Source organism: Ornithodoros turicata, chromosome 6 (assembly GCF_037126465.1).
Source record: "Ornithodoros turicata isolate Travis chromosome 6, ASM3712646v1, whole genome shotgun sequence".
NCBI lineage: Eukaryota > Metazoa > Arthropoda > Arachnida > Ixodida > Argasidae > Ornithodoros > Ornithodoros turicata.
Window position 1 is genome coordinate 72,856,512 of NC_088206.1, and position 24,649 is coordinate 72,881,160.

Genomic DNA, 24,649 nt, shown 5'->3' on the forward strand with positions numbered 1-24,649 from the left:
CTTTCGTGTAATATCCGCAGAATAAATGTGAAATGAATGCAGTTTACCTCTGTCACGACCGGCACATTTTTGTAGGTTGATAAATTTCGATCGTGTCGTCAGGGAAAGGAAGTGCACGCCGGTCGTGATTCAATTGAATGGACCGCGCCCCTGATTACATATGGGGCGAATACGAAACAAGCTGTGTACCTCTGGCTTCCTGTTATTTATGAGTGCTTATTTTGGTGTTCTTTTGCGTGTTAATGATTCAAGTCCTGTAAGCAGTCGTGAGATGTATTTTACGCACACTAAATGGGCTTCTCCTACCGTCCCTGAGGACATGTTAATACGTTTCTGTTAATGCGTTAATATGATTTCATAACAGCATATCATGTTTCATCCGATCATAATACTATCCCTTGCATCAATGGACGCTCTTTCAATCGATTTTATGTACTTCCATTTCCCAGAGATGTTTTCAGTGTGTTTCATTGAAATTTATATGTGTACGTATTTGTTTCGCGAGAATTTGTGCGCGTTTCTATTGCGACTGAAATTATGTGAAAATTATGTTTCACTGTGAGATGTGATATAAACTTTTTATGCAGGTAGAATATTTCTACATGGCACAATGCATATTGTAAAATTATAACGTACATAAAAGGACTTGTAAATACCACAATATTCAACTGTACACTGATAACAATCGCCGAAAATAATACGGGAATGCAGATATAAACAGTCTTTGCTTGACAAGGTCTGTAAACAATTTGTAAATGTGAAATACAGTTGCCAGTTTGGAGAAGATCACGCAAGCGTTGTAATAAAATACGTAATAGACACTGTAAAATTAATGAACAGAAGAAAGAGGAACACCTCAAAACCTTGTATATGGCACACTATTTTGATACGTATTGGGTGGTTATTTTGATAAGGAAGATTGCAGTGGGGATTCAAAGCATCGATAGCTGCTTAGGATAGGAACTACAGACGCTGTCCTTGTGGATTATGCTTCTAAGCTAGAGGAAGTTACATGTGCAGGTTAAATAGCGCTGCAAAAATAGTTCGATCCTACAATACATAGATTCACTAAACAGAGCTAACACAGCTACCGGATGAGTGCAAACACGTCTCCCTGTTGTTGGGGGGTAACTGCTGCAACGTAACTGTGCCTCCAGCCCACAACCTCACACCACACAGCTGGGTGGATGTCGCAGTATACCTGCTTTGTGAGCGATTCTTAAGGCAAACGTCCTCGTCAAATTCTGCGTGAAAAGAAATAAATGTGAAACCCTAAGAAACGCAAAAGAGAGACACCGACAGCATCCACTAGCTACAGGGTTATTGGGTTCACTGGGCCAAAAAGCCAGTTGCTAGTGAACACTGTCCGTATTGCCTTTACGTTTCTTCATCTTTCAAGTAAACAAACAATCTCTGCATCTTCTTACTATTCTGTCAGAGAAAATGCGTCCATTTCAAGCAGTATTAGTGACAGGTACTCTTACAAAGCCACTTTGACAACCCCGTAGCACATGTTTCTTAGACTATCAAAGACATCGAAGCCTTCTCAGAGAATGACACACCCGTTTCATGAAATGAACGCAGCACCTACAGTCTAAAATTACATAACGTCATCATACTCGATGCTCGAGCAGGATGACGCGCGCGGAGATGTCTTCTCGGGCACAGAGCACAGGTTACGTGGTCTGTGATGCGAGTGACGTTGAGGAGTTGCCACGGCGTGGCCCCGCGGATGAGGAGACGGACTGCTGTTCACCTCGAACGGTGACACCGAATTGCGTCCGTTAAGTTGACCGAGGAGTTCTTCGTGGGTGGGGTCCCACGTTGGGGAGCGTTCCTGCAGTGCCTGCTTGTATTCTTGGATTGACTCGTTGAGGGACCATAGTTGGCAGAGGAGGGACATGTCTAGCTGGCGGAGTCCGACCTGAGAGATTCAAAAGATCAATGAAGGGACACTTACCACTGCTGGAAAGCCACTTCGTTCATCAAGCATTCTATAAGGATCAGGGCTGCCAGATGTGGCTACTTTGGGCAATGGCGACTTGGCTATTTTCTGGCTACTTTTATGGTTACTTCTCCGCACTATATCTGAGACCCCTGTACGCCAAACTAGGGATAGTTTCCATCGTGCACCATATAATGCCATTTCGTTTCTGTTTCCCTTGACAGTTGACCCTCTCTCTCAGTCAGTACGATGTCTTTCGGACTGTTTTGTTTTTGTGCCGGCGTTTTAGCACTGGTTCAAGAGTCCTTGATTCAATGTATGATGCCTGCACACCGTTGGCTACAGGATTGGCTACATACAAGAGAAGCTGACTACTTTGGCTACTTTGAAACGCCACGTTGACAACTTCGCAAGGTTTTTGACCTGGCAACCCTGGTCAGGATCCACTGTGCAAAATATTTTCGCCCAACTACGTTTCATCACTGCACAATTTAATTTAGAAAAGCACGAGGCCCGGTCTCCAGGTGTGGCGTAATCAGATTAGTGTAAGAATGCAGCCGCGAGGTGTTACCTCTCACTGAAAATTTATTCGACTTCCACGGCAGCCCTTCTATTAATCAGTTACGGTGAATTGGCATGGTCATTTCCTGGCATATATTGTGTTGCCAGATTACAAGCAACTCCGTTTGCTTTGTCAAGACGTAGCAATCTCGTGCGTTCTCGTGGTGTTTTCCGAGCGCCAGGAATTTGCCGGCTAGCACTTTTCCACCCGGCCTCGAAGAGACCGGGCAGCGGATTGCCCCATTATATCCGGTGTCATCACATCGAAGTTCACGTGGGTTAGCAGCCGACGGAACCCGAAGACTGGCGACCGCAATGGTGAGCAACCATCTTTTGGTGGCAACGGTCACATGTGATCCAGCATGAGAGCCGACCTTGCAATTTCCGAGTGCTGGGCGGCGTTGCCACGAAATGGCCACCGAAATGCACCATTAGGAAATGGTGTGGGTGGATGAAGAGAGATTAAATAAATGATACAGTGGCACTGACTGTTGGACAGGGAAGCACAGTGTCCATTTTTGCGTTGTGTACTTTGGAGGGATAACACAGATCTCGAGGCCAAGATGTGCTATATGGAAGAATTTGGCAATTAAGAAGGATTCTCAATCTCTACGCTTATGGTCTTTTGTGAAATCAGATAGTAAAACGACAATCTTTCGGTCTGCGTTAGAATCATCATCAGTAAGATTGAAATATGTAGACACAAGATCCAGCTGCTTATGAATTAAATCTCTTGCGTCTCTAAAGCTTTTTGCACATGGAACTCGAAGGTTCATCAACATACTGCATATCACACCAGTGAATGTATTACAGTCCAATGAGAGTGTGATTTTGAGCTTAAAATTACTGGCATGACTATGGGAGAGGGGGGAAACAAATTTAAATCTCTGGCGGTGACGTCTTACAATGAGGCTGTAACTCAGCAGTCAGTGCCTGCAGGAAGATTTCTTAGAATGAAATAATAATAAAAATGCTGGTTATGTGGTGCTCCAACCATTATACTCAACTGAAATTCATGCTGTCAAGCGAGGAAGGAATTCATGAAAGCATTTTGTGACCCACAGCAGGGGCAGATTTAAGGGTCTGTCATGGGGGGGGAGGTCTTAAGGCAATTTCGTGCTCTGCGGCACAGCATCATCTAGAAGATAGGGTTTTTACATAGGGAACACAGCCGTATGGGGGGGGGTCGCCCCCCCCCCCCTTAAATTCGCCCCTGACCCAAGGCAACGTTGACTCTGAAGTGTCAAATGTGTCAAAAGCGTGCACAAATATGACAAGAAAACGGAGTGCAATCGAAATGGTACCATCTCTTTGCGGAGCAGAGCAAGCTGCGCATCGAGCCTAGTCGTTCGTGTCATCCGCTGATCTCCACTCTCCTGCGTCCCACGTCCGCTGGACGGTGGCACAACGGCTTGATCTGCATGCGGGGGGCGTTCGCCCCCCTGCGGGGCGATGTGGTGCCGTGAACGTCCGTGAGCAGAATTGTGGAGGTTGTGTCCAGGGGCGCTCCGGCTCAGGTCCTGTTGGATTAAAGTCCGCATTGTGTGCAACCTCTCTAGCTCTCGCCACTGGCTGCTGCTGAAGTTGAGCAATCCGCTCAGGCTCTTGGGTAGTGGTGGCAAGCCCTGAAGGGATTGCATGTCCATGTCCTGCAAAATGTGTGTGTTAGACTTCCAAGTACTACTATAGTAATCCATTTGGGGCATAGTGATTTTTCCTAGACTGCGTTGTATACAGCACATTGTGGGGACTGTGCTATGGCATAGATATTTTTCGTCTTTTAGTATAGAGCAATCACGACATTTCAATTTCTGCGTTTGCAGTGCTATTTTAAGTTGCTTGCGAGCTGTACTTTCGAGACACTGGGTTATTTCTGCGACAAACGAATGAGATAAGCTGTGCCCCTTGCGACAATGTGACAGTCAGGTCTTACGTACTACTATCGGTGGGCTGTTGCGATGTGTCTGTGTGCTCTTTTGATGTGGCGGCTGCTCGCACGAGTTTATACAACCATGTTCTTCTGCTTTGTGGAGGTAGGCTTGAGAGAACGCGATATTACGAATGCGTAATTTACTGTAATATCTTAAATAACTCGCGTTTAATGGTACACCCACCACTGACTGGGATGCATGCAGGGATGGGTGCTAGCTAGGGGGCTGGGGCGCTAGCAGAAGGAGCAGGAGGGTAGAAGCAGGAGTAATTCAACTCTCGTCTGCTAGATGCCGCTGGACACGCGGTGACTCAATCTTTTGTTTGTTTTGACTCAACTTCAGGCGCGTTCTGAACGGTGTAATTACACTGTATTTGTCAACGACGCAAAATTTTTTTGCGAATTAAATCGTCAAGCTAAAAATTCGACGTTCCTGTTGGTGGTACAGAACGAAAACAGCATTCCTGTTTCATAAACTTATCGAATGATGGCGCTAGGTGTCGTTCTTGACGTCATGATTTCTGCGCAGGAAGCCTGCTTACCCGCTGCACGAAGGCGACGGGATGTTCTCGACGAGGAATCGTGGTGTTGTAATGGATTGTACAGATGTGACCGAAATATGAAAGTTTGGATGCAGTGCGTGGATTACAGGGTGATTTCGATGGTTCGCGGACTGTGCTTTGAACAAGGAAAGGCTTTCGGCACGGCGAGTGCACTGGCATAAAGATAGGTGAGTCTCTCACGAAGAAAGCTCTGCCCAAATTTTTCGGGCATTTTCAGGCCTAGAACAAAAATAAAATGCGACGAAAATGAGAGGACGATGAATATTGATAACACAACGTACGGGTGCGCAACGTGTGTTCGTGGTTGCACATCTACTGGGTCGCGGTGTTATGGGAATTGTAACATGTTTCTTGTCTGAATATTGGAAATGTGCGCGATTTGTGAAAAGCATTCGGGGGAAGGGCGCTTTTTTCCCAGCTGCTCGTCGCGTAGCAACACCTCGGCGATTGTCACTGGTTTTGACAAGGTGGGAAGTCCGGCCGGCATCACAATCTCCAAATCGTATGCGAAACTTTACGCATGCTTCGTGCTTAGAAGAGAGACTGATAAAACAGTGCTTGTTGATCGTCAAACGGCGACATTGTTCGCTCGATCGTAGCCTGTTGTAGAACTTCTATCATCAGTACTCGCAGAGGTATATGGCAGTTAAGATTTATAAAGCACGCAGTTATCACGCGGTTAGCCATACTTCCTACTCCATGCTGTATTACACAATACCGCACCTCGTAGTGATAAGCGTTTTCTCCGAGCGATATCTGGAGGTGGCGCAAACGTCCTAGATATCTGCCTCGTCTGCAAGATCATCACGGTTGCTTTTGCAATGCCTCTGCCTTCTCCAGCTGCGATCGTTTGGATGCCTCAGCGAATATTGAGTGATGATACGATGAATATTATCGATTCCGGCGCCTTGAAAACGAGCAGCGTCCGTTAAAAGTATCTAAAATTAAAACAACCCGAATGTGACACAACAAATTATACTACTGTTAAACAAAACAGACGACATCTTTTCGCTTGGCAGCGTCATTATTTAGGAAATACAGACCCCGTACGGCAGCAAACACGTTTGTTGCCTTCTGTGTTTCACGTTTTCAGCCTTGTGCTGTTCTCAAGGCTACGCGAAAAACGTTCGTCCTTGGGCTTAATGAATAGGTGGCATTTTGTTGATTTGCGCATGGACAGGGGCTACGTGTACACCAAAGTCCGCAGGTGACATTGCGAGCAAGGCGCGGTGTGACTCGTGCCATTTCTTTGGGGGTCGTCGACTTGGAGGGCATAGTATGGGGAGGGCTTCTGGCAGGCAGGCACACGTCCAAAAGTGCTTACCTGTAGGCGCGCTGTTGCGCAAACAATGTATGGGAGGGCTGCGTTGAGAAATACTTGTAGCTTCGCCAACCACGTTCGATTTCACTGATCACGTGATGGCGTTTTGAAACACAATGAGTGGAGTGCAGGTGGCTCGACACCAGTGCTTCTCTTCGCATATGACAGAGGGAAGGAAAGAAAAAAAAAGTTACCCAGACAAACGTAAGATCCAAATCTGGCAGTCGTCGAAAAGGCTAGACAAAAATTATATTCTAAAATTCTTCGCAGACGAAAAATTTCTAATTTATTTCTGTCGTCATTTCGGCGCACATTATCGTTTTCGGCACCCACGCCACGATTTTTTTTTTTTTTTTTACTATCATCGTGGACTTCTTGGCCAATGTAATTTCCGGCATGTGGGCACAATGTTATCGCGGCATATTGACATCGACGTGGAAGACAAATTATCTCCGCAGCTATTGTAGTCTGCAGCGTCGCTGGGATCATCTGCTTCGAATGATGAGGCTGTTCCCGTAAAACGGGTTTTCTCTCAATGCTCGTCAGACAGGAAATAGGGCTGCCCAATGCCTAGCGTGACACGCCACATCTACAATGATGTGGCAGAAGCACGTTTTTAGGTCAACCGATCGTTTGCTTTGCACTTCACGTTGTGGAGGGATATACTCTCGACGCGGTGCTCAGTTGTAGATGTTCTAGAATCTAGAGAGTGTAGGTGTACTCTCCGGTACGAGGCGATTATTTGTCTAATTATCCAGCTATTTAATTTGCCATAGCGTTTATTATTATTATTTTACTTTAACAAAACGATTGCTGTAGTACGCAAATAAGGAACTTCTTGCATTTAACAATGAGATCGTGTTTAACGGTAGGCATCAAGGAGATCTCTACATTCTTATATTTGACGACGCGGGGATCAGTTGAATTATCTGTGTTGGGTAGATATGCTCGTGCATAGCATTTGAGCGTGGCCCCTGCACCACAGTCGGGCAAAGTAGCAGCTGTTTATCAGTGCTATCTTGTGGCTTCCGTGGGTCATTGCAACTGGTCAATATAATACCTCAGCAGTGAGCCATCGGTGCGTGGGGGCGATGATAACGTACAGTGTGATTGTTTTCTTATTTTTTTGGCTCCTCTGTGACGTTGGTATAACCGCGTCTCGGCCGCACAAACCGAAGAAACGAAACAAATTGGCGACGAGTACGAGTATAAGACGTCGTGTCCATGCACTTTGCCTGAACAATACTCTTCACTTTTCACACGAACAACTCCCACTGAACACACTCCTAAAGAACTGCAAACAAAGAGTTTGGGGAAAATCATACTTTTCTCTCTTTTTTTTCTCTCTCTCTTTTTTTAATCGTACTCCCTAGATCCACACTCTTAAAAAAATAGTTTCACCACATAGCACCCTCCTAGCCAACCATCATCCCGGATGACAACGTTCTCGCCCCTGATTTGTTGAAAAAAGGGAGGCTGAGCATATTTTGTAGCCATTATGCACGTTCATTATAGATACGAAATGGGCTCCGCCTCTCGTTTTCAACAAACCAGGGGCGAGAACGTTGTCATTCGGGATGATGGTTGGCTAGGAGCGTGCTATGTGGCGAAACTCATCTTTAAGAGTGCACTGGCCTCTTCACAACGGCGTGTCTCCTAGCAATCTTGGCGCATGCCATAAATACTCGCGTGCTTCATATATTTTTTTTCTCTTTCCCGAACAGAGGCTGGAAGACCCACAAAATTATTAAAGGGGTTGAGACACTTTCATAGATGTGATTCGCTATATCACGCACGCATTGTATTGCACGCCAGGACACAGAGGGAAAAAAGGATTACTCTTCTGCATGTCGTACTTAGCGAGATAAAAGCCCTCGAACGCACTCCCGAGCAAAGCGCAGACGTCACAGACCTCCGAGTTTAGTCCATTCCCATTGGCAGCCCTAAGCACGTGACTGCCCGTGCGCTGCCTCACTGGCGGCGGTGAGGTCTGTGAACACAATGGGAATTGACGTTACGAGGCTGGAACACACAAGAAAGGACAGAACACAAGCGCAGTACACACAACGTCAGAGCCGCATCAGTTCCTCTTACCTTCTTAGCTGTGAAACTGTCAATGCAGGTTAGACGTTTGTCTGCGATGACCTGTCGCAACCCCCTAAGTAAAGTTATTATCATCGGTATCACACTCTATCGGTAGAAGTGCAGTCAGATATGGGATTACGTTGAAGGTCGTGGATCGTCTGTACCACTTTTTCTTGCATCCTTTTCAAATATAGTTCGTTTAGGGTCGCCTTTCTCTTACAGACGACATTTCGTCCTCCCATTCGCTTAGTGTGGTTGTCGCCTGTTTTTCTTCCTCTCTCACCTGCTTCCGAAAGGTCCTGTCGTCTGTCTTCTTTCCGTGTTAAATGGATTGTCTCGACTCAATTTCCTCTGTCTTGTTCACTTCGGCAGGCCTTCTATTGTTATTCTATTTCTTTCCACCCCCCCCCCCCGCCCATTGCTCTAATCGTCTTGTCTTCAAATTCTGTGGCTTGAACCGCTTTCGTCTGTGGTGTCGTGTTTTCCTCGTTCCTCTTCTCGAAATTTCTTTACCGTGTCCTTCTGTTTCGCCCCATAAATTCAGTCGCAATCGATTTTTTTGCAATCAGTCTTCGAACCTGTTCCTTTTATTTATTTTATTGCGAGGAAGAGCACGGAATTCCTATGTGTAATTCCATATTGTACATAGTTCTCGTATTAGCACAAAATTCATTTCTGCATCCTTTTTGCATCACACTTGCATTTGAGGTCAATTGTGACATATATGCTTAGATGATACTTCCTACACTCAGAAGCAGGGTGTCTTTATCGGCTCCACCTGCTATCCGAAATTTCTTTGAACTCCCTTCATTCTTCTGTCCTTTCTCACCTTAGCACTTATCCTCCAGGTTCAGTATTGGTAGATACGTTGATCGTATAATCCATGTGGTTCGTTGCGCTCCATTTAACCTGTAGTAGGTAATTCGAAACTTAGCACTTAGCCAATTCTCCCACGCAACAGTTGTCACTATGAACTACTAAAAAATGGGGTGATTAAATGCCTCGTTAAGAAACGCTCATTTGAAGTCTTGTTCCCATCGTGTTTTCGAGGCATTGGAAAAGCAGATAAACAGACTCCTCAGTGCAGGCTACGACCATAAGTTGATAGAGCACAGAGTTCTTGATCAGTTTACCCTTCGATCCGAGCACTTACCGCAGGAGAAAAAAGAAAGGAGACTGCGTTGTTATTCCTTTTAATCATTCATATTCTCTGGTCGAGTTGAAAATTGAACAAGTTGCTAGATTGAGCTGTTGTGTTCGTCCTGTCTCAGTGTTTTTCGCCCACGCTCAGAGTTTTTCACTAGGGGGCTTTCGACAAATTTGGTCGTCTGCTAACATTCATTTCTGCTTTCGACAAAGTTTGTCGTCCGCTAAAGTTCATTTCTGCTTTCTTCAAATTTGGTCGTCTGCTAACATTCATTTCTGCTTTCGGCAAATTTGGTCGTCTGCTAACATTCATTTCTGCTTTCGACAAATTTGGTCGTCTGCTTATCGTAAGAGGGCGTCGCTTTCAACCAGCACGATATAAAACGGAGAAAGGGTGCGGCCTAAAAAACTGGCGACACGGGATAACGCTTTCAAGTCTTCCATTCAAGCAAAAGACGAAGAAGAAAAAAGAAGCGTACAGAGCCCTTGTGATCTGCTTCTCTTCCCTATGCAAATAAAATGTCTCTGTTCGTGCGTCGGAAGAGAGGTCCATGTGCATCTTCGTTTTTTCCCTCCATTTCTTACCACCAGCAATGGGGTAGAGTATAGCCCCTGGCGATGGAACTTCCCTATCATCATCGTTAAAATGAATTTGTTGTTTCGACATAACTTTGTGTCAGTTTTCCAATAGGGCTATAGTTCCGTAGACGGGCTTATGGTTTTTAAAAATTAGTGCGTTTAAAAGTGAAGTAATGCGTGAAAGTAAAAGAAGGCGATATACCGAATCTGAAAATACGAGAATTGTAAAATTGTGTGGTCTAGAACCTTTTTTATATGCGTATGTAACACCGTCTGAAGCACTTCTATACAGCAGATTTGGTGAAAGGTAGATAATCGTTGGATCATATTATATTAAGTATACGTTAGGTTAGGTTAGCGCACCTCAGTGAGGTTAGTTCAGGCTAGGCATTAGAGGTCATCACTGCGCACGCCCAGAATGCAATCCTTATTCTGGGTTTTCGCTGGCGGTTGTTGAAAATAGCGTGGGTACGCAAACTCGCCGCAAGTGAACTTGCGTCGTCCTCACGCATGATGATGCGAGAGCCGCGGGAAAGAGGTGAAATAAACACTGTGTGTGTGTGTGTGTGTGTGCGCGCGCGCGCGCCAATTCACGCCAATTAACGCAAATTCAGCAACGATATTGGGACCAAAATTTGTGTGTTCCAGTTGAACGAATTTCGTACGCAAATCATGCACTTGTCACTGAGCAAAGCAGTTTTGGTTCTGCGTTTCTGTGATAGTATAATGTGCTAGGAATGTCAACGCAGCTGTACTTTGCGGACACACACACAGTTCGGCGAAATAAGGGCAGTACACAAAGTAAGGCGCGGGGGAAAGGGTGTGGCACTGACTTGTCGTCAAATATGAGCTCGCCTTTCATAATTTCCCCGGAGCGCTTTATTGGTCGGAGGCGGGTTTTACTGTGGGGCCAACGCCCTCTTGGGACGTGATAGCATTTTCCGTATAATATTCAAGATCGAAGGTCACTGTCTGCTGGGGGACTGTGGTATTCGCTTTAATTTTGTAGAACTCAATCGCGCTCGATTCGACTGCCTTTGCATGGCCAGGTGCATCTATAGGTATACGTGTGTGAATGAGGGCCGTAGTGGATACAACGCGTAGGAAAGAATTCGTGGCTAAGTTTTGGACGGCAATGGTACCCTGCCTGCGCTTTTTCCAGACAGACACGGCCACGGTTTGCCTTGAAGTCGGCCTAAGACGCATGTCATTCCCCTTTCCACCCAGAGATTTGCTCAGGATTTCGGGCATTTTTTTTTTTTTTGCAATTATTCTGGGACTGCCGTGGAACACCCCTCGTAGCCACAGTTACTTTGACGCTAATATGTGCTGAATTTAATTGATTCGCAGTATACACTGAGGGACTATGGGACAAAAAACCATGAGACCTAAATAGGCCATAAATACGGATCCACAATATGTATATTATTGTTTTCGAGCGTCAGCGTGACATGTCCAAAAGTGTATTGGAGGAACGGTGCGAAAATCTCTGCGCAGTTCTCCCTGATAAGTGTGTAAGGCATTAATTAAACCTACGTAAACTACCGTAAAAGTGGCGTATTTCGCGAGCGCCGAAAATTCGCGGCTTTAAGTGCCCGCGAAGTAGATACATTGACAGTTACAGAGAAACATGAGCTTGCGTTTTTCGCGAATTTAAGTTGCCGCGTCAACAGTGGCCTCCACCAAAACACGAAAATATGTTCCACGCGAAATGAACGACTTTTACTGTATCTAATGAAGCTCTTCACTGTCTGGCTCGCGTGACAACAAAACGTACGACAGAATACAATCCCAAAATGACGAGTCTTTGCCTGGTGCATGCCATCCCTTTCGGACCACGTGATGAATCAGTCAAGTGACGTCATCACATAGCGTAACCCGTGTTACACATACGAGTGGGAAACCTAATCACGGATCGACGTTGCCAGCAGCAGGGAAGCCTCGGTCACATGCCACGAAGTTGGACAGCACGTGTTGGTACATGTGGAGAGGGAGGAGGAGGAACATGACGTCACGTGTCGACAACCGGAAGTGATCGCGTCCTTGTTGCTCGTCGGAGTTGGAACGTGCGTTGAATTATGGAACATGCAGGATATTCCAAGTTGAAGAACCACATTCGTGAGGGGAGAAAAACGTCGTTTTGGACGCGGCATTTACTTTGGTGACCATCAATTTATTTTAATTAAAGTAAATGTTAATAATAAATTATATCAACTCGATTAAATCGATTCGATTAATATATTTAATCACACCGAAACGTAAGGCCCAGAACGTTGCTTGAAAATTTCAAATTTGCATAAAAAGGTGCTGACACATAAACGATCTCGGAAAGAAGTAAGTTCTACGTGAAAAGATCCTCTGTAAAGATAATGTGAAAAAATAAATAATAATAATAGTAATAACACGGTAATAATAATTGAAGTGAATATGCGAATGAAGATGCAATCAAATAGCAGCCTTCTATGCGGGCTTGGTCACAGTAGCACTTGGTCACATCAGTAGCAGTCGTTTTACTATTTGGAAGCATGATATGAACCTTTTCCTGTTTAAAATTTAGTAAATGTGAAAGTGCATGGTTCCCCGCGTATCAGCGACCAAAGTTTCGATGCATATAATGAAGTGTGCATAATAAACTGTTTATTTTCGGGAAGACCGTGTAAACCACGCGAAGACAGCTAAAAATCCTCGAACTACTCAATCCGTATGCGGCACTGTCGCCGGTGTGGTGAATGTATCCTAGGTGTCCTCCTCCTCCTCCTCCTCCATAGTGCGCACGTGACCTGAGGGAGCGATTCCTACAGGTCGCAGACGAACATCTGGTAGCAGACAAACAGACGACCGTCTGCACGCCATGGCTGTCAGCGCCTGGTCGATGCAAAACGGCACGCAACATAGAGCATCATGCAATGCTACCGGTGTTACGTGTCCACACATAAAAGCTGATATTTTTGTAGGGTGGTGATTAGACTTATTTAAAAAGAAAAACCCTCCTGTTTGTCTTTAGTAGACAACTTCTTGCATATGGGTTGCAAATCTTCCAGTGGCATCAACTGAATACTATCTCCGATTGTGTCAGTGCGTTTGAGTCGAGCAGAGGCACTGATCACCTCTGCCTCTCGTGCATTTTTAATCCTAAGATCAAGAAATGCCGGAAATAGAATAGAAATAGTGGATACGCTGGTTGTTGTGACTCGGAGGTCGCGCTGAAAACAGCCCACGTATTCGGTATTCCCGCGATTCGATTCGGTCCGAATCGTACAACCAGCTGCGAGGTTGTCTGTCAGTCGTCCATGACGCACAGACCATCTCCTATACTCGTTCCTTTCTCCGAGAAAGGCTGAAAGCCTCCCTGAATTTGTGTGAAATTGAGCGATGTCTTGCGGGTGTGCGTGTGAACACCCGCAGGAAGGTGTTTCCCGGCTGCCTCAGAATTGGTGTACCAGTCGTCAAAGCTTGTATGGTACCGTAGCCGTTAAACGAGCAAGTTTTCCTTGATGGAGCATTCTGAAACATCAAGAAGAAAGCCAAAGAGCGTACCACATTATCGTGCCTATTTTTGCTTTTTATTGCCTATTTTGGTATTGGGGGGGGGGAAGTGCCTGCCTATTTAGTGCCTAAATTTCCGGGCCCTACTGATAATCTCGGTGATTTTTGTTTTCGCAATTCTACGCCGTGTTGTTCACACTGAGAGAGTAGCCGAAATTACGTATATCTCTCGAACATCTTTCGTATATAATAAGACAGCCGAACGTCGAAAATCCCGTGTCTATCACTAATGGTGTCCTTCCGCTGAGATTTCCTTTTCTGCGAAGTCCATTGGTGTTTTCGGGGGATTACATAGGATTGGCGCATATTGATTGCTTTCGACCTTGCCACGCTTCGTCCCTTGGGCTCACTTTATCGTTCCTATAATAGAGAGGTACTATATATAGACTTCTTCTCAGTTGTTTGCTCCCGGACAGAAATTTTAATCGCGGAGTCAGTTGGCCTCTTAATCCGTCGTGCTCGATTTTTAGTCCACATTCGGGGGAGTCTGCTTTGTTACAATGTGTAAGCGTGGAACGTAAAATAATGATGATGGGTAAAAACGTTACGTCAGACATCCGATGGTGCCCTAAGCGATGTTACGTGACGGGCTCTAGCTGTGAGTTTGATGTGACGTGACTGACGCTTACGATATACTTGGTTTGGCCGGAGAGGGTGATGTTCCGTGATTATCCACCGACAAGTGGAAGACCCAGATTGCAGTAAAAGCCGCATGGTCATGAACCTTCCCTATGGAATTTCTCCCGTCGAGAAGTAAGCCCATATTTTGAACACAAACCGTTCTATGCTTCGTGATTGTCTATGATGTTCGGTGAAGGGCTGAACCACGGGTTGTAAAATAGAGAGACCGATGACCCCAATGGTAAAAGGGTAAAGTAAAGTAAAGACGCAGTTTCCGTTTTTTTTTCCTCTCTCTTCTCCCTCGTGTTTGCGTCCCTTTTCTGCTGCGTTCGTCGTATATTCCCCGCTCCTGTAATTTAGTAAAGTAAAACCTGTTACAACTAGAGGGATACAAGAGCGGAAAAATTTCTCCTCTTGGCGGACTGAAGGATGTCGTTACCTTGAGAGCAATACAAAAGGAATTCATCCATCGCGTCGTTCGTGATCGATGCGCCAGCGAAACCGCCCATTTACGGCTTCCTTCTCAAGAGGAGCGGCAATGCGGAGCGGCTTCTCGTTGGTCTCCTCAAACGATTTGACCAATCGCGACGGTAGGTCGTTTCAGGAGACCAGTGACAGGCAGCTCGGCATTCCCGCGTGTGCCAATCACATATTACAACAAAGATAGCGCCGTCAGCTGCGAAGGTGATGTGCGGCACGGTCTTCTGGGACGGCTTAATTTTGGTCCAGCAAACCATCCCTGCTGCTCGCTATATGTACAGACACTGCGCAAACTCCGCCCTGCATGACGCGACAAAACGTCAGCAAACTTACAGCCTCCGACTACCATCTGTTCGGACTCGTGAAGAATCAGCTGCGAAGACAACGTTACGAGCCAGCGGTGGCAATCAAAAAGCAGTGCGTCATCCTCTTCGGACGGTAGAAACACATTTCTACCTCAGGGAAGGTTCCAAGCTTCTACGGCTCTGGGACAAATGTGTACAGAGAAGTGGCGATTATGTAGAAAGTGTAGATTAGAATGGTGCATTTTGTTTGTCACTAGCAACGCATTAAGTTAAAAAGAAAAAGAAATCGGTGTGAGCGATTCTTTTTTTTTTTTTTTTAACGTTGCAACTATAGCTGTAATTCCGTTTCGATAACCTGCACGCGGCTATCTATATAAGCGTATCTCATTTCCCTTTTTCAATTCCCGTCGAAGCTCAATTGTTCGCTCTTGACAAAGCCCAGCCCCTTACGAAAATATGCCAACTCAAGCAGCCGTCTGCCACTGTCGTCGTTCCAGCTGTCATCGACCCGTATTTGTTGAGTACTCTATAGACGTCTACCTGAGTGTGTTGCGTAAAAGAGACTGGCATCTGCAGTATTGTCTAGTAGTATATGTAGTTCCGCCCTTCGACGTTCACCGCGAACAATACGTCGTGTGGGCTGCCTGCATACACGCCCTCCTGCGGATCGACAAGAAGAGTCTGCCTATGGTTTCTCTAAATAGGCTACCGTAGATGTGGCTTTCATCGTGATGCCCATGGCGATGAGTATAACCAGAATATCTGTCTCGTCTCCGAAATATGAAAAAAAATTATGCGGACAAATAAGTTTTGAACAAACATCGATCGTAGCCGAGATAAGATTAGGCCTCATTAGTTAGTTTTATCCAGTGATGGCCAGTGGTTAACTGCATGTAGTTAAATTGTAGTTAACAAGTAGTTAACAAGGTGAAGAGAGCTTTGAGGTTAACAGTTTTGAGCGTGTTTCTCTTATCAGCTTTAATAAACAGGACACAAAGAAGTAAACCGGAGAAGCCGAGAAAAAAAAAACAGCGGGAATGCCCCAAAACCTTGGGATTAGGCTTAAGAATGCCTTCCTCGCTTCGCCGTATTGTCTACAACTCCGGTAATACCGGTATTATGGGGTAACATAATAATACTATAATAATAATAATATAATGCGGTCAAGCAAGCCAGCTATTTTCATAAATCTAGCGGGAACTACTAGTTAAACTACTCTTTTGAGTAGTTAACTACAGTAGTTAGGTTACTGCAGGCGCCTACTACTTCCGATTTTGTCGCAAGCTTTATGGCACGATTGTGCTTCCGACTTTTACCTTGTGCTACTTGTTCGATGAGAACGGAGGTGCAGAGCAATTGTGCCGTGCATGTGTACTAGGTCTTCACTTTTATCGCTGCTTGTGATTCATATTTAGGTGTCCAAGAACACTGTAGAATGGGATTGATGATGTTGATTGATGATTGTTGATGGACAACGTTAAGTAGTTATATAGATGTAGTTAAAGAAGTAGTTTTTCACTACCCCCGAAAACTAGTTGAACTAATAGTTAGACTACTCCATCGCAAAGTAGTTAGTAGTTATGGTTAAACTACTGAAGTAATTGGCGGCCATCACTGGTTTTATCCTTTAGTAAAGCCTGTAAATGGCGGCCTCGTTCCGCTGGCTGCTCCCAGTGATGGGATAAGGACACCGGTGATGACTCATTCAGCCAATGGGACGCGCTCAGATTTCGGAGAAATTAGCACCAACGAAGCATACCCTCATCCTACGGTTTTGTGCTGGCAGGGAGTAACAACAACTTTATTGTGAGATGATGAACGAACTCGTCCCATCTCAAAAAGACACTGGCCAGCTCGCGTGGCATAATGGTTCGGAGGTGACGCGGGTTCGAATGCCGGCACCAGCTGTGCTCCCTATGGTTTTCCCTGGGTTTTCCGGCAGATTTTCCAGACGGATGTCGGCTCAGTTCCCCTGAAGTAGGTCCAGGACGCATAGTATTGTCCTCCATTCCTTCCTGCTCTCCTCTCTCCATCTGTTCACGTCTGTACGCCACTCATAGCTGCAGTGGCTTCGCGGCGCTAACATGAATAACAAAATGCTACTCTGACCAGGACAAGATTGTGATTTTGCCAGAACCAACCGACACAAAATGGCGCCTGTCCCCGTGTGTTCGCCTCCCTACTTTCTAAATATAGTGCCTCAAGCAATTAAAGTACACTTGTTTTAGTAGTTAGTTAGTTGACTCACTAACTGAACTAAACTAATTGACTCTGCTTCGAGATTTCGAGTGGACCTGCGAAGTGTCTGCTGTAATCCAAGTGAGATGCAAATGAGCAAAAGCAGAAAGGAATTGTTGTGTTGCAAGCGGTTTTTTTTTTTTTTTTTTTTTTTTTTTTTCATTTTTTACGGGCCTTCTGCGAAAAAACGTATCTCTCTTGCATCTGTCTTTGTTTTACGAGGGCGTACTACATGTAGCCTGTCATGTTCTGTCTGTGACAGGATATTGAGAAAGCGAAGGTTGCCACAATGACTTTTCGTAATGAGACGAAAATGTCACGTGATTTATCGGATTGTTTACCGTCCCAGCTCCACAGGTGTTCTGAACCTGCCCATTAATAACGACATCACGCGTACCTTGCGAGCTTCACTGCAGACGGCGCACTGCTTTACCTGGCATTTCCTCTCACTTACACGATAACATCAGATGAGAGGGGAGATGTCTTCAAACCTGTTTGCCATTCGGCCCAAGCGGGAGCCCGCGAGTAAAAACGAGAAAAAAAAAAGGCTTTCTGGAACGAAATTTAAATACCTCCAAAGAGAAATGTGCCCTTAGATTATTACGTAGTAAATTCTTGAACAAAATGATTCGTAGTTGTCAGCCTACGGTTTGCTTTCCCAAACGGCGGTTCTCTACATCGACACGTCGTCTGTTTGCGCGGGTCGGAGGTGTTTTCCAGTTGTAGTCGACGTCACGTCGTGGTCACGTGGTTCCGTTCTTCTCTCTCCGACCAAGGCCGCTCTTTGCACGACCGTCTTGGATCGCTTCGATTGCGTGAGTTGGGTGGTTTGGGATTCCGAAGTTTTTCGCAGACGATCGTCTTGCAGTCGCATTCCTGGCGACTTCTGCGTCACGAAGGAAGGAATTTGGACGTTACTTTCTGCGCCCAGAAGCGGATTACACGTGTGATGTGCCGTTGCGACTTTGCGGCGTCGCACAGTGCCGTTTATCGTTGCTAGTATCACATAGGGATTCGACGTTTCTTCTGGAAAAGCCACTGAACTGTCGTCTGCGAAGCCACCAAACTGTCGTCTGCGAGGGATTTTCTCGCCGTCTGCTTCACTGTGCGGTCATCCCGACCAGTTTTTCGTGCAGTGACCGTGTGTGCCTACCTGCCTGGGAAAAGGAGGCGTGTGAAATTTTCGTCTTGAGTGCTCAAGCGTATAATTGAAGCCGAGAAAATCGCTTTCGGCTACATTGTGTGTGCGCTTTTTGGTGTCCGACATTGTTAATTTTGTCGGCATCGACATCTTGATCGTCCGTTTTGTGTTCGAGGAAAGGGCAGTCGTGAGTAACGTTGACCGCTAATCCTATTTTAGGTCGTGACGCTGTACGGAGACCGTGAATATAAATCGCGATATGTCCCGAAGACGGCATTCGCCTTAGGCCTAAGTTTTATTTTTACCGGTGATGCTGCGACCACAGACATTTTCCATCGAGCCTTTGGATGTGCCAAATCTCGCAGTGTCGTGAACGACTTACTTCCGCTGGTGATAGTGGCGAGCGGTGACTCCTGGAGATAATGCGTCTAGGATTACCAGCCACGTACGGACTTTAGGTGTGTTATTTTGGACATTCCGTTTAGTTTTCTTCCGTTTGTGTTTGTGCGCGAAAAAGAAAATGGGAAATCAACCCAGCCGCGGTGGTTTTGGCTACAGTAACCACGGAGGTTCTCAGGAGCTGAGAGAGAGGAGGTACTCGTCCCGGCGAGGAAGACGAGGTGAGAGTTCGTTGTTCACGTTAACAAATAATGAGCCCATTTTTTACTCGATGCTGCTCGAGACGGGGAAGTTGCCACTGCTACTTTTATATTTCATGTTTTTATTAGTCCAAGAGGATATTGCTAGCTTTCTACCAGAAGTCGTTCATATCCTCCTTCCCCCGACTCACTACTACTACTACTACTACTACTACTATCGTTATTTTTCTTATTATTATTACTACTATTGAGGCTGGGATCTGATTTGATTTTGGAAATGCTGGATGTGGTCGCTGTAAAACAAAGGGGAGAGAGAAATTAACCGGGTCTAGGGTGCGTTCAAAATGCTGGTCCGCTTCGTTTGCAACTTCCGGTGCGATTCCGTGAGGTGGCTTTCTCATATAACGTTGTAGTGGATGAGGCAATTAAGCAATTAAATTAAGTATGGCGTAATTGGTAGCAACTGACCGGCAGTCAGAAGGTGTAGGTTCGATCCCCACTGCTGCTGCCTTTTCTTCAACTATCACTATTCAATTCCTATGAGGTGGTTCTGCGAATGAGACGCTGAATCTGCCTTTTTTTCCTTCTTCTTGTTCCGTTTGCTTTAAAACTCATTTATGTCGAACAGCGGCCTGCGCTCAAATTGGACTGCCAAGAGTTGTCTCCTTTAGTTTACGGTTGTCTACCGATCTTAGAGACGCCGCACGCATATTTTTTTTTTTTTTCTTCATCAGTTAACGACCCTACTACGTGGGACCTCTTCACAAGAATGAGGTCGGAGGAGGCACAAAAAAGAATGACGTATTATGTACTTTCTCAGCTGCCAGGGAAAAGTACTTATTCGAAGTGAAGCCGGTGATGCACTAATGGGTACGCGTATTAATTTACGGATGTTATTGAGCTAAAAAAAAAAAAGACCAATCTCCGTCACTAGCACGCGGTGTCGTATCTTCGCCGGCGGAAGGAAAATCCATTCCCAGTGTTCCAGGGTCGTTTGAAAGTTCGTCGCCACAAAGGGGATTGCGAGCTGCTTCTGGGATGCATTCAGCTTTAACACGTGCGGCTAATTAGGCGATGAGATGAACTAGTTTATGTTTGGAAATCGTTTTCTGTCCTTAGTGGCGGTACCAATGAATGTTTATGCCAGTTAACAGGTATTCAACGTTACCTGCTATAGACTAAAAAAATCGCTCAAGAAATGAACACGCGACTGCCGCAACAAAAAAAAAAAAGTGTCCCGTAAGTCGGCAGGGGGCACACGCCCTTTCTGCCAGGCAGGGCGTGTGCCCCCTGCCGACTCATTGCATTCAGGCGGTCTTCCCCCCCTTTTTGTACGACGCAATATCAGCATCCGCGTTTTTTGGTGAACGCCGTCAGAGAACGGCTATTCATCTCCACAGCTGTGTTCTATATGTGTGACAGCCACCTGGATTTCGAGTAACACTTCAACTGACGTGATCTCCCCGAGTTGTACACGCAGTGTATCACTCAAAAACAAACCGCTCGATTGACTGGACCATCTTCCAAACACTCTTGGCAAGCAGGGTTGCGGAATTAGGTGGTCCGTTCCGAGGAATTGTAGGTGTATGTGCTAGTTTCGTTCCTTTCAATTCCTCGGAGTGGAGAGCCACGGTCACCCATTCCTTCAGTTCATGAAAGAATACACGGTGCAATATGAACGAAACAAGTACAGTTTACTTCGCACGCCTGTTCGTCACCCTGCCGCCTGCGTGTGTGCCGGTGCGAATATGCGTCGCTTCAAGTAGCAGACGACAGACGAGCTCGTGAAGCTGGACAGGTGCGCTGCGTGATCGTGGGTTCAAGAGGCAGAAGGACACACAGCGTTGAACCCAAGATCATCGGAGGATCACCCAGGCCATTCAATTCCCATTCCAATCCCACTCCAGTAATAACTTCGTTGTTGCCATTCCATTCCGAGCTCTATAAAAGAGGAATGATTCCGGAATAATTCAAACTGCGTTATTTTCTACCTTCGTGTTCGCACTCGCAAAGCGAAGCGCACAGCACTCGGCAGCTCAAGCTCGCGAAATGGCGACTTGATTGGACGATTGATCTTTGGATTGGATCTTGATGGCGTTGATTCTTGATTCTCGTAAGCTATGCGGTCGATGCACAAGCTCAACTAGCTGCATGGGCATGACACCAGCACCATTTCACCGCGGCACAAGCACAACACTGCAAGATCAGGAAGCAAAAACTATCCCACGCGTTATGGTTAAAGCAGCCCCTTGATTGACCATCACGAACGAAAGCTTGGAATAAGCGCTTTTTTCTGGGACGTGGCGTAACACGCTGCGAGAACAGTCCCTAACTGTAGCTAGTTAATGCCTCTGGTGAAGTTAACAGTAGGGGTATAGTGCCATATCTTTGCATGCTCCGAACGACTTTCTCATCACGAAGACGATGTTTCTGACACTCCATACGGGATGTATTCCTTCCTGTTGAACTTTAGTCTGGCTACATAGTTACATTTAAAAAGTAACTGTCTGCTTCCAGTCAGATCTGGTCAGTGGAAATTCCGTACCCTTCGAACCACCAGTTTGTGGCTGTTCCATAAATACGGGAAATTCTCAGAGTCCTATCGAAATTTCCGAGAAATTTGATATCCTTCAAACGTATTCAGTGTACAAAGGTGCCTGGTGTACTGGGTGAGCAAACTCTCATTCAACGATCCCTTCACTTCGAATTACTGGCATAAACGAAAACAAAGAAGGCAAAATGTGTTTATTGATGTTGTCTCGCCCAGTGACCTCGAAATGGAACTCTTCGAACCTGCTTCTCAAGATGTCTGTCCGTCCGTCCAGTCACGAAAGGTATTGCGGGGTCTATTGCAGAATTCGCAGCAATATATTGTACTGTAGAGAGCTATGGTAGATAAGAAGGTGCTGCACGATAGCGGTTCCGGAAACACGATAAGCCAATCGCGCGGATTGTATCTTATTACCGTCAAAAGTCGCATTACGCGCAATAATCCTTTAATCCCCAAGTGTCTCGTTACGTTCAAAATCTCAGTCCGGTCAAAGGTCTCTTATTACGGTCGAAAGCCTTCTCATTTCGGTCAAGAAAAGCACCAGGTGAACCATTTCAGCAGCTCTCAATTTTCGTTCAATATTTCGCTTTTACTGCTACCCTGCGGCACTTGTCCGACATATCAACCTCTCCTCAATCTCAGTGTGCGGGGTTCGGGTGCATCGTCCCATCAGAGAGCTTTAGTTGGAACTGCACTATGGACCTACTCTATGCGCTTGTTCGCGGTCATTTCTCCCAGTTGCAAAGCAAGAGGAAAAAAAAAAAAAAAGAATAGATGTATAAGTTGTCACGTGATCTCCAACTCAGCAGTGAGACTATACAAGACTAATAGAGTATAAAGGCAATATGCGTTCACTCGAATTTGATGTTTTGAATCACGTTAAATGACGTTATAAACAACGAACCTTTATTTTGCTGCTAACGTGTTCCTGAGTCTGGGGCTATGAAGAAGGGACGAACACAAACCGAGGAGCATTTTTTTCCTCTGTTCTACAACTTCATTTTGCGGTCGGCATGTCATAATCTAAATTAAGAGTGATTCGATTGCATCTAACGTATACTATAAACGAATGATGGTTCTTGATTGGGTTGCCATGTCTTGGTGCGCAACTTCCGGTTTCGTGTATCGTACTTTATTATTATTTTTCTGGCACGTTTGTGGACACGGTGTGTGCCTCTAAAACGTGAAAAGTTGGATGGCCACGATGTAATAGGAGTGAGAATATAAACGGGAAGCAAGAATATTTCTTGTAGCAAACACACATGTGTGTTTCATGATCGTGAGAGAGAATAAAACTTTTCGAAGGATGTGAACACTGCGGTGGAAGCGCGCACGCACACACATACGGTCCAGAGCTTTTCTCTCTATTTGGCAATCTGCTTTCATTATCCAAACTGCGATTTCCGAATGGCTCTGCATATTGGGAACTCATCATATTGGGCATATCATCAGAATGTCTCACTATCCGAATTTAGTTTCCCGAGTGTTTCATACAACGGGCGTTATATGTAGTTATTCGAACGTATTCTAGCGGCTTTGGCGTAAGCAGCCTGTTGGATGACAACTCGGCACGGTGTTACACCGTAATTCTCGTTACAGTGAACCCTCGTTAATATGACCCCCGATAATCTGACATACGCGCTTTACGACCATACTCCTGGGGAACAATGCAGTGAAACCTCCGCAAATCTCCCTCGTTAATATGACAATTCCGCCTTATGACCAAAATTTTCGGGAACGACCATGGTCCTAATAACGGGGGTTCACTGTATACCTTATATTCGGACCAATGGTGACTTTATGCTCGACCTTATTTTTCAACATTCGAAAGTGACACACGCGCTAGGGGTTTCCCCCTGGCGGAAGTTCCGGACAGCTCTCGTTACCGTTGATAGCGATGAAGCCACATTCCCAGCCAAGTCCAGGAAATGATTGTCCCTCTCCCCTTCACTGTTTTCCGTGATTGGCTAATGGCTGGCTCGTCGCCAACGGCTGCTATGTGTAAGAACGTGTCGATTTTGAAACTGCTGTTGTTGACGGCGTTGGCACCGCTCTGTGAACAAAAGTTTCATTACAGTACTGACGGGGATGAACTGTGCTAGTTTGTTTTGTTTGTTTGTTTGTTTGTCGGACGCACCTTGCACCCTTATTTCCCAGACCGCCCACTGCGGCGTCGCTCGTGATCATAGATGTCTCGTGAGTCGTGACATAATCAGGAATTACAGGGCATAATCAGTCGTGGCTAATGCAAAGAAAATGTCAAAATCAGGGATCGGAACCGAAACTGAACCCGAACCGAAAACCGGAAAAAACCGTTATTTTCTGACGAACCCGAACCGAACCGAACCCGAACGATTTTTTTGCTTGTCCTGAGCCGAACCGGAACTGAACCGAAAAAAATTGATACGGTTACCGGTTCGGGAATGGGTTCAGAGGTGAATTAATTGTACTACTGACCGACCGTTTTTTTGCTCACCTGAACGGTTATCTCACACCTTTCTCTTACAATCGTGTACGGTGAGCGTAAGCTCGCTTGCATGTAGCAAAATTACTGCCCGTGGACCGGTTAAACCGAGGCCGAAAAAAGTAACTGTTCCAATCCCTATCAATGCCCCGACTGCTGACAGATTTTTTTTGTCTGTGTATGTGGGGGGGGGGGGGGGGGGGGGTTCTCCCTGAGCCGAACCCGAACCGAACCGATATACCTGAACCGGTTCAAGCTGATAATTTCGGTTCAGCGGAGCTAAACCCGAACCGAACCAATATGCATGAACCCGAACCGAACCGAAAAAAATACCGGTTCCGATCCCTGGTCAAAATACACTCTATTTGCCCGTAATTTCAGCTTCCACTCATCATATATGTGTGCGAACGATGCCTCCAGGATTTATATGGCCGACCTTTTTGTTTGGATAATTTATACATATAAATTGATAAAATCGTTTTCTGTAGGAAAAAAAAAACAGTAGTGAGAGGATGTGTTCTTGTCGAGTCGGAATTTTAGAGGTCTGTTTTAAAAGAAAGAAAGCAAGAAAAGT

At 45.6% G+C, this 24,649-nt stretch overlaps 2 protein-coding genes across 5 annotated transcripts in view; one reads left to right on the plus strand and one right to left on the minus strand.

The window, feature by feature from the left end:
* The window catches only part of LOC135397317 (protein numb-like), a 59,038-nt gene that overhangs the window by 19,451 nt on the left and 14,938 nt on the right, over nucleotides 1–24,649 (plus strand). Inside the window, exon 3 of one of the 3 annotated variants that reach the window (XM_064628816.1) lies at nucleotides 4,966–5,166. The exons of 1 other annotated variant lie outside the window; for it this stretch is intronic. Coding sequence is in view for 1 of the 2 variants with exons in the window: in XM_064628815.1 (XP_064484885.1) it covers nucleotides 18,982–19,081 (100 nt within the window). In the remaining variant the exon portion in view is untranslated. Of the gene's footprint in view, nucleotides 1–4,965; nucleotides 5,167–18,112; nucleotides 19,082–24,649 lie in introns of those variants that run through there. One more of the 3 variants, XM_064628815.1, reaches the window with a different exon arrangement.
* LOC135397318 (leucine repeat adapter protein 25-like) lies at nucleotides 563–4,726 on the minus strand. Of its 2 annotated transcripts, none has more exons than XM_064628818.1 (3): nucleotides 4,444–4,726; nucleotides 3,811–4,155; nucleotides 563–1,924 (listed from the first exon to the last, which is right to left on the minus strand). In XM_064628818.1, the coding sequence occupies exons 2-3, from the start codon at nucleotides 4,150–4,152 to the stop codon at nucleotides 1,601–1,603; spliced, it is 666 nt and encodes a 221-aa protein (XP_064484888.1). In that variant the 5' UTR covers nucleotides 4,153–4,155; nucleotides 4,444–4,726; the 3' UTR covers nucleotides 563–1,600. The 2 variants fall into 2 exon arrangements, with proteins under 2 accessions (XP_064484888.1, XP_064484889.1); XM_064628819.1 differs by having other exon boundaries at nucleotides 4,621–4,704.